We start from the raw sequence: 10,635 nt of genomic DNA on the forward strand, positions 1-10,635 counted from the left end.
ATGAGGGAAAAACGACCTAGAAGTCGCATCTTGTTGCACCATGACAGTGCTCCGGCGCACACCGCGAACAAAACAAAGTCATTTTTGGCTTCTGAAAACATAGAGCACGTGACCTATGCCGCACGCAATCCTGACCTAGCACCATGCGATTTCTTCGGTTTCCCAAAAATCTAAGATTCAATGAGTGGTTCGACATTTACGTGGCCAGAAGAGGCCGTGATTGCTTTCAAACAGCACGCAGAAAACATACCCTCGGACCAATGGTCCTCATGTCCCCAGAAATTGTTTGAACGGATGAAAAAGTGTTTTAAATGTAACGGAGAATACTTTAAAAAGTAGTAACTATAATATTACTCACATAAATTGTTTTATTTATGAGTTACGCAAAACTTTCAGAGTGGCCCACGTAGTTTTGCTGGTAGGTCCTTAGCAGGTAAGTTCCATCTACCATTGGCAGGTTACTCTCATTAACTGGTAAGTCCTGTTAGCTGGCTGCTCCTATTAGCATCAAACCTCCACAATCAGCTAAGTCCCACTGCCAACTAAGTCCCTCTTTCAGCCAAGTCCCAAGTCCCAGTCCCACTCTAGTGCTGCTGCCTGGCCTGCAGCACATCGCGGAACTGCGCGAGGATGGCATTCTCCCGCTTGGAGCGCTCCTCCTTGCTGAAGGCTGCGAGTGCTCGCTTCTCATCGGCCGAGTAGATCTGGTTCTCCTTGCGTATGCGCACCGCTTCCATGCGACGGTGTCTAGAATACAGTTATTTTTTTATTTAACAGATCAATTGAGTTATTCAAGTTTGGCTATACAGGAAACTGCAAAAATTTTGCGAACAACAAGTGTGAGTAGAAAAGTTGAGCAGCCTAGTCGCATATTAGTGATCTTCCAGGTGGGGCAAACGTTTACAAGGATAATAAAATACTATTGGCGTTATAATTGATATTGTGACAATATTATAAAGACATGCAACATGCAGATTATGATTATAAATATTTTATATTATTATTATTTTATAGAATTATCTCTGATGAGTCTGTACAAATTTCATTCAAGTATAATCAATGTATAATTGTGCTCAATAGTTAATAAATTAAAGCTTACAGTAATCATTATTATCTACATTCTAAAATGTAAAAACATCCCACACTAAAAATAATACATAAACGAAACATACCTGCTTCCACTCATGACATATCCAACAGACTCATAGGACGCGATCTCGTCCGAAGTGAGTCCAATCTCTCCTCTCCGTGGGATCCTCTTGCCCTCCGCGACGTACGCCGCCATCGCAGCCCCCTCACCCGGCAGCAGAGCCCTACCGAAGTCCTTGTGCCCAAGAGCGGGACCCACTCGAGGAGCTGGACCTATAACTTCATCTGCTAATTCCTCTGTCTTGCTTTTGGACGGCTTGGCCACTTCTATCTCGTGTTCTTCTGCAATTAAGGTTTTATTTTAGTTAATTGTTATTATTTTCTTGTTCGATTTTACGAGTATTATACATATAGAAATTAAAAGACTAACTTTTATATTTTGATAAATTGCGTTTAAATCTTTAATTTCTTAATATTATGCAGTTAATTGTTGTAAAATAAATTGTATGTATTAAGTAACATATAAATTGTAAGTGTTATGTGTAATATGTTTAAATGAAATTCAATGATGATCAATATTGTTTTATGATTACAGATATCAATAAACTGAAGAAAGTACACTCACTTCCTTTCTCAACCCACACCTCCTCCTCGCTGCTGCTGGAATCATCGTTCGAGCTTTTAGACTTTTTCTTGGCTTTCTTGCGAGCTTTCTTTATCTTTTTCAGTTTTTTCTTTAATTTTTTCAACTTCTCTTTTGTGCCTGCTTTTGATTTCTTACTCTTTTTCTTATCTTTGCCCTTTTCTGAAGTATTTGATTCTAACTCCTCTTCAGAACTGTATAAATGTGAATAATTTGCTTTGAAAATATTATGTTAAATTAAGCAATAAGCAATTTAATTATGTATGATGTATGTAAGCTAATTATTAGTTTTAAAATATGTATTAATTTACTGATAAAGAGAACATAATTATTATTTACTTCCTTAACCAAAATAGTCTATAGTGAAAAATGTATATTTAGGTAACTAGATGTATAGTTTAATTTATAAAATAAGCAGCTCATATCCTTACTCTGGTCTCAATGGTGACTTGCCCCAAACTGAAGAAACACCAATTTCACCAATTCTCTCCCGTTCTTCTCGGCGAGCATCTAGAAACTCTTCCTCTTGTGGCTTATAGCGCCCTCTTGGGGCTGAACTTGTACTGCCACTGCCAAGGCCTTGAATATTTACAAATAGGCGATTATTTTTGCTTTATTATAGTCTATTAAATACAGAAAACTATTGTGTTTTAAACATTATGTTATGTATGAAGTATACTGTATTTGATAAAATTCAAGAGTATTATATATTGCTGATAATAAATATCCTCAAAATTTAAATTTGTTTTGCTACTACTGTATATAATACTATGTCACAGTAATATTAAATCACCAAAACTGTTGTAAATATTTGTACAATGTGTTGATAAATGATTGATAAAGTTAAATAGTTGTTTTATTTCTTAACGTATGACATATCTTACCACCACCAAGTCCCCCGCCATTAAATTGTCGAAAAGAACTACGCCCTCTGTCCCCGCCTCTCTCTGAGCGCTCTCTGCTGCGGCTTCTGTCGCGATTCCTTTTCTCTTCCTTGTGGCGGCTCCTATCTGTATATCTGTCCCTGCTACTGGCACGATGCCTTTCTGTGCTACGATCTCTCTTCTCTCTTTCACGACTTCTATGTCGATCCCGACTACGACTACGACTTCTATCTTTACTTCGATATCGATTACGATCTCCACCCATTTAGAAGATAAATAATGTTATAGAAAATAATTTATAAAATTATCTTTTTTGGCTCATTTGTATGTAATTTGTGTTTACATTACAAATTACATTTTTGACATTTGTCAGCCACAGTTGTCAACTTGACAGATAACACCTGAGAGCGTTTTCACATTATCCGGTCCGATATCGGATATCGGAAGCCGATAGCCGATATCCGATATCGGACACAATTTGCCCTTTCACATTATCCGATAATATCGTCCCGATATTATGAGTGTTGCCAGAAACTGGAAAAGTAGATATATGGAGAATTAAAAAAAACAGTGGATGCATTTATGTTACAAAAAATAAACTTTATTTTTAATAAAATAAATAGTAATAAATAAACTATGTTTTTCAAACCGGTTTAATCTGCTGACTGCGGAGTTTGGATTTGTACCCTCTGCAGAGTCAGAATCTAGTTTCAATATTCAATTTCATTGTGAGGCTTGTTTTTTTTATATGCTTTTTTCTTTTTTTAATAATAGAACATGTTGTGTGGTCGTAGTGAATTTTAGAACTTTTTTATATTAAATCATGTACGACTGTTATATTCAAATAAAATAAAATAAAATTCAACTCAGTATTAAAGCGACGAAACTGGCCAATATAAATTCAAATTACATTTACAAATGTAGGTGCTGTTATCTACCACAGAACAGTAAATTATCTACGTAGTACCACAGATTAATAATAATATAGCCATATATAATCTTGATATAATCTATGGGCCTATTCAGAAAGAAAGCTTGAAACTTATAAGCAATGAATAAGGAATCACATGGAAGTGACATACCTACAAAAAAAGTGTGGCCGGCGCCATATTGCTTGTAACAAAACATGGCGGTGTTTAGTGCCGAGAATATATCGATAAACATTATTATGTTTATCGATATAAAAATAATATTAATATATTTTTTTTGAAGTTATACTTCTTTTGGCGCGTAACTTGTAACGCGTGTACATAAACACACACTCTTTTTTATTTATTTTAACTTTATTGTACAAAACATAGAAGTAAAATTACAAATGGAAAAAATGACAATGCCAATTAATAAAATTAAGTATGACGATGGCTGCTCGTGACGGTAACACCTATACAGGGTTACTTGTAAAACACCAGCAACCTCGCCGGACAAGATAGCTAACCCTGTATAATTTGATAAATCCAGTTCAATTTTGACTTCGATATAAGGATTACGGTAGACTTACAATTTGGTAATTTCAGTTTTGAGGAATGTAATATAATGAAACAACATAATATATACTAATATAGGTATATAATAGTATTTTATTACGACGAACAACACAATATACAGTAATTGTATTTATTTATTTATAAATAATAGACAAAAAAAACAATAATATATAATAATAGAGAAAATTATAGAGCTAAACTATTTTGTGTAGCCTGGAATGCACTCAGATACACTCTGTTCATTTTTGAGTTCGGGATTTGAGGCTCAACTGGTACCTGGAAATGAAATGTCACAGTTTACATTAACTAGCATTGTTCACTTTACATTTAAACTAAAATGCAATACATTTTAATTAAAAGGGCAATGCTGATGGTTTGAAATTAATATCAACATTAGGGCTTACAATAGCGGAACTTGAATTTATATTTTTGGTTTTATGGCATTGAAATGCTTTATAAATATAAAATAAAGAATAGAAAAATAACTTAAAACACCCCATGTATTTAAAGTAAATTGCACTTTCCCTCAGTCAATAACATTTCAACAACCAAATATCACCCAAGTTTGTACTCAAAAAATCATATAAAACCATCTCAGTTTGTTCACAGGCCTCCTTCAAAATAGGAGAAACGTTAGATTATAAATGACAGCCCTAAATCTAAATAAAAAGACCAAAAGTAAATTGGAAGACATCACGTGTCTACAGATAAAAACCTCACCCTGTGTGAATGCAGCGGCAGACATACTGGTATAGCATCATCGTGCAGACTAATCGCATCCATTGTTCTATTGAAAGCACTTTCGGGGAAATGTAGGGAACATACTATGATATTATATCCTTTACATTTGGCTTGATATTTTCATTTTCAATTGCTTCTAACCATTCTCCTTTTCTATTTTCACTTCTTGGTAACCTTCAAAAAATGAATTTTTAGGTTATTATAATTTTAGTCCTGACCTGACTTATTTATAAATACATTTTTAAAGTACCTACTATAAAAGCGATTAATCTTACTTAAGTTAAAATTGTCCGTATTTATGCAAAATGGAACCACTCGACAAATTTGCTTTTTTCCGTTTCTTGAAGAATACTCATTTAAAAGTGGTCTTAATTCTTATACAAACAAGAACCACATGAATTTTACCTTGGAAACAAGGTATACTAAAAGCAGAAAGGAACCACCAGCAACAACGAATAATACATATGAAGCAAAACCGAACCACAGCACCACGGGACTGCTTTGTTCAAACAAATAAAACGATATTACTATCATGTCATTTTATACAAAACAGATCCGCAGATACTTGGTACCATTATACATTACATATATTTCTATTAATAACAATTATTTTTAATACACAAAATGGAACCAGGTTGCTGTGGTATGGTTATGCGTAAAATAAATTCATAATTTAATTGTAATTTTTTATTGCAAAATAAAACCACGAGCATGCGGTTCTATCATGCATAAATAAATATTGTAAAACATCTGAAACCCATCATCGCTATACGGTACCAAATGCCTTGACTTGTGCACAATGCAGAATGCTTCTCATCTTTAAACAACGTATTTCATTACGTCTTAAATAGCTCAAAGTGCAAAACTCCAATTTTTTAAGTAAAACGTCGAACATCTGTCAATATAGGTGACATTCAGCGAAGTATTTCGAATACGTGACGGCCGTTTTTTTTCTCCGCGAAGTCAGTTCTATTGTTTTTGTTAATTACCTTTAAAATTAAATGTGAAAATGTTTAGTAATAAATAAATAAGGAAGCAATTGGAAAGAAAAGCATTGGAGACGACCACCGAAGATAATAATGAAGATACAACGGGTAAGTAGTTTTATTTAATGCATTTAAGTACTTATTGAATGTATGCTTAGGTATGTACGCTTTATCTACTTTTGATTCATTCCCGATTGTGGAGTGATTTTAAAAAGATAGTTCACTAATTAGTAAGTACAAGAGGAATCCTGTGTGGATTTACGTATTTTAACGACACTGTTGTTGTTCACGAAGGCGAGTCGAATTAAGAATCATTTTGTTACGATTCATCTGTCATTGTGAGATGAAACTACTAAACCCTGTTTTAAAAACAACTGTCGATGATCTAGGTACCTACCTACTATTTTGGTAAAATACGTTTAGATTCAGATTCAGTAGGAGTACATTCAGCGCATATAATTATTTGTTTGATTTTAAAAGTCGCGCTGCCACTGTTTTGACCGGAACAAGGCCCTAGCCCGCGAAATTGAAAATTTTAACAAGTTTATTTAATTTTTTTTTAGGTTTGGTCACTGTTGCGTGTGATCTTTAGGGTTCCGTACCCAAAAGGTAAAACGAGACCCTATTACTAAGACTCCGCTGTCCGTCTGTCTGTCTGTCCCTCTGTCTCATGAACTGTGATAGTTAGACAGTCGAAATTTTCATAGATGATGTATTTCTGATGCCGCTGTAACAACAAATAGTAAAAAACAGAATAAAATAAATATTTAAGAGGCTCCCATACAATAAACCGTGATTTTTTTGCCGTTTTTATAGATAATGGTACGGAACTCTTCGTTGCGCGAGTCCGACTCGCACTTAGCCAGTTTTTTGTACATGGCGCATGTACTTACAACATACTTAGTCGTCTAGTAGGGACACGGCTTTATAAGAACTAATTATATTTTGCTGTCGCCATATATCTACGTATAAAAGCCACGCGGCTTTATTGTTTTGTTTAAAGCTTTTATTTAATGCTTTTTTCTTTTTATTACAGAAGATAACGAAGAACCTTATACGTCGATGCCTCTGGAGAAGCTTTCTTCACCTTCAAGCGATATTCAGGCCATATTACATCTCATTCCACAATATGCACAGAGTTTTTATAACAATCTATTAGTGATGTTGCAATAGAAGACCACATAGATGGACTAGACACGGTGGATTTCGAAATCCAATTTGATGATAACGTCGAATAAACGTCCTCTATATGTATTATTTTATATATCTTTTTAATAAAAGCTTTATTACGATATTATAAATACATAGTTTCATTTATATCATTAAATCCCTGGGTTGTGGTTCTTTTTTGTATAAGAGAAAACCTATCAATTGATAAATGTTAAAAGGAACCACATGCACATTTTCTTAATTATCTAGAGAGTTTAAAAGTATTCAGAACAAATTTATATACACATACTTAAATAAGTAATTTATCAATGAATTTAAATAAAATAAATATTAATTTTACTTCATCTAACAGAGCTGCAAATGTTTTTGTAAATCCTTTGATATCTCAAAAGTGCGTATTTGCTGGTTGGTTCCTTTTTGCTTAAATACGGACAATTCATATTAGGTAAATTTAAGTGTTTTATTTTTCCTTCTGCTGCTCTTGGCAAAATTAATTTGTTATTTTGGAAGTGTATTCACCAAAGCAACTATTCTTAAGATTAATGACACAGCCTTGGGAGACGCACGTCTTCATCGAACATTTTGCTGATGTCGATATTATAAGTCATCACTAGCACCCAAATTCATTATTTTACTAGAACGAAAATATACAAAATAAAGCTATATTTGGTAACAATTTTACACTGAACATAGTCTGTGAATACTCCTCAATTCAATATACATGAAAATAAGTAAATCAGCAAAGTAATAACTAATATTTCAGTCAAAACGTATACATACCGGTGCAAAGACAAACTTTTCTAGTTTTCATTCTTTCCGGAGCCACATCCCACAATACTGCGCTTTGGTATTATGCCACTATTTGTCCTTGACCACTCTATATGTTTTAGACACAAATGTTTGTCACAATCACAAAAATATTCAATATTTTTCAATGTTTACTACGGAGCAATGACAGAGCATGTACATCATAATAACGAGAACATAAAATGGCGCCCGGCCACAGTAGGTATTTGAGCTAACTTCAAATGTCAAACGGTATAGAATTAGCACTGACTGACGTATAGTCATATATTTTCACTTAGCAGAATATTCATTAGTTAGAAAGAGACAGTATTCGTTTTATTATTTCGGTATCGAAATGCATGATATTTGTATAATCAGTTGTTTGTATAGAACATTATGCCCTGTCCATAGGATTCCTTAGTCATTGCTTATAAGCGCTTATCGGCGCTTGTCAATGCTCAAACCAGCTTGTCAAAACCAGCATTGACAAGCTTGTCAAAACCAGCATTGACAAGCACCGATAAGCGCTTATAAGTTTCAAGCTTTCTTTCTGAATACACCCTAAGCATACGAGCCATGACAACCAAAATAGTAAACAAGCCAAACAAGCTCAAAAGTCGCCGCGCGTTCTTGACAAAATGTAAGGTTGCCACATTCTAATTCTGAAATTTTAGAGAAAACTAAACAAAATAGTCTTTTCAATAAAAAGAGTTTGATTTAAAAAAATTCAACTGATAGATCGTAGTTGTACATACAGTAAAAATAACTACAAAAAAGAAACCGACTTCAAAAACAGCTGGAAAAGTAAAATATAAAAAAGATTTGATATTATTAATTACTTAATATTATTTAGATGTGCTATTTATTATACAGGTTTGATATCGGCGCTAAAACAAAGCACTAAATCTGTGACTTAATGACAACAATACAATAAACAGCTTACAGCACAACAGTAGTCCAAGTAGGAGGAGGAGCGAGGCAGAATGAGTAAATAAAGATAAAAGACACTAATATTTCGAAGATACGGTTGAATTTAAGAACGCAATATATTTTTGTTTACTTCAGTTCAGCCAATTGCCGTATATTATAGGACGGTATTAAAATAGCTCCCGTAAAAATAGTATTTTTAATGCCTTTAAATACTTAAATGAAACATTCATTCTTAATAAAAAGGTTTAAAGTAAATGAAAGGATTTTTTTTTTTACATTTAGCGCCTAGAAATGACTGAAAATACACAAACTAGTGCTTTTTTTGCTGTTGGTATACTACCTTTTCGAAAATTGAGTTGGTAACACTGAACATTATCGTCCGATAGTTCACGGGATTATCGGTGTTGGCTCCGATATCCGATATCGGACCGGACAATGTGAAAGACAGGTACCTAAATCATACATTTTACTTAGCCTCCGATATCGGATATCGGCTATCGGCGCCCGATATCCGATATCGGACCGGACAATGTGAAAACGCTCTGAGGATATCACCATTTTTTTCACTTTTCATAGGTACAAAACGTGCGCATGACGCATATAACTTTTGACACTTCTGACCACAGACAGAGCCTCTGACTCGAAGATGCACAGATAAAGAGAAAATAAATCTTTAATTTTTAATATAGTTCAAAGAGTATTTTCAACCGACTTCAAAAAAAAGGAGGAGGTTATCAATTCGGCTGGTACTTTTTTAATCAATTGCATAGCTTCTATCGTGGGCCTTGAGCGAGGGGACCGAATCCAGAAATTCCGTAACGAAAAAAAACCTCATGCTCCCCATTTCGACGGGCACGGGGGTGTGGGGGGTGTGGCTTGAAGATTTTTTTTTATAAACATGTACATTGTACACCGATTGGCGATTACTCCGAGGTTTCTGAACCGATTTACGTGATTCTTTTTTTGTTTGTTGCGGAATGGTATTTTCTTGTAGAGATCGTCGATTGATTTATTAAATAATAAACTCCATGTGAGTTGCGAGTATTACATATTTAAACCCCATATTAAAAAATGATTCGAATAGGTATATGCTTGAGATTTAGGCTGGAGTGCACCAAGTTACTTAGCAATAATCTACACTAATATTATAAAGAGGAAAAGTTTGTTTGTTTGTTTGATTGTAATGAATAGGCTCATAAACTACTGGACCGATTTTGATGAAATTTGGCATAGACAATCTTTAGACCCTGAGAAAGAACATAGGCTACTTTTTATTGCGAAATATGTACCACGGGCGAAGCCGGGGCGGACCGCTAGTAATAAATAAACATGTTATGTAGAAAAACGGTTAAGTTAAAGGAAAATATTATGATTTACACCATTTGACAATTTAAGGCTGGGTTGCACCATGTTATTACAGCAAAAAGAAGAAACACATTAGACTTTCATTGATAAATTCTATGCTAAAAATATTATGCTCGTGCAACCCATTTCGCTCTCACTGTAAAAGTTACCGTTACTGTTAAATTTGACACCAACCTTAACTATAACTAAAAATCTCATGTAGAGCCAAGCTTCTAACACAACACGCCCTAACTCTACAAGGCCTAACTTCACAAACTCAACCTTAGTCAAAATATGTAGCTTGGCCATTTCGCTACATTCACATCGGCGTAAGGTGAAAAATTAATTCACTGTTCATTACTTTTGTGTTATACAATAGTTCTTGTAGTAACGAACGGCCAAGCCACATATTTTGACTAAGGTGTAGAGTTTGTGAAGTTAGGCCTTGTAGAGTTAGGGCGTGTAGTGTTAGAAGCAGAAGCATAGCGTGCCTTGGCGGGGCCCCGTATAAAAATTTGTTTGGGGGCCCTTAGGAAGGGTAAAGATTTCTCACAAAAGCGCATGTTGGGGGCCCCCTT

General features: G+C 34.4%; 1 protein-coding gene and 1 long non-coding RNA gene across 2 annotated transcripts; both read right to left on the bottom strand.

Moving 5' to 3' along the window:
• Positions 1-413: 413 nt before the first annotated feature.
• Positions 414-2,971, bottom strand: LOC123693156 (NKAP family protein CG6066). Its single transcript, XM_045638127.1, has 5 exons — positions 2,617-2,971; positions 2,164-2,311; positions 1,715-1,926; positions 1,173-1,431; positions 414-747 (listed from the first exon to the last, which is right to left on the bottom strand). The coding sequence occupies exons 1-5, from the start codon at positions 2,879-2,881 to the stop codon at positions 585-587; spliced, it is 1,047 nt and encodes a 348-aa protein (XP_045494083.1). The 5' UTR covers positions 2,882-2,971; the 3' UTR covers positions 414-584.
• Positions 2,972-4,216: 1,245 nt separating this feature from the next.
• LOC123693061 lies at positions 4,217-7,819 on the bottom strand. Its single transcript, XR_006751645.1, has 3 exons — positions 7,778-7,819; positions 4,821-5,015; positions 4,217-4,376 (listed from the first exon to the last, which is right to left on the bottom strand). It is a non-coding gene; the product is annotated as an uncharacterized LOC123693061 (long non-coding RNA).
• Positions 7,820-10,635: the final 2,816 nt, after the last annotated feature.

This window comes from Colias croceus, chromosome 7, assembly GCF_905220415.1.
Source record: "Colias croceus chromosome 7, ilColCroc2.1".
NCBI classification, from domain to species: domain Eukaryota; kingdom Metazoa; phylum Arthropoda; class Insecta; order Lepidoptera; family Pieridae; genus Colias; species Colias croceus.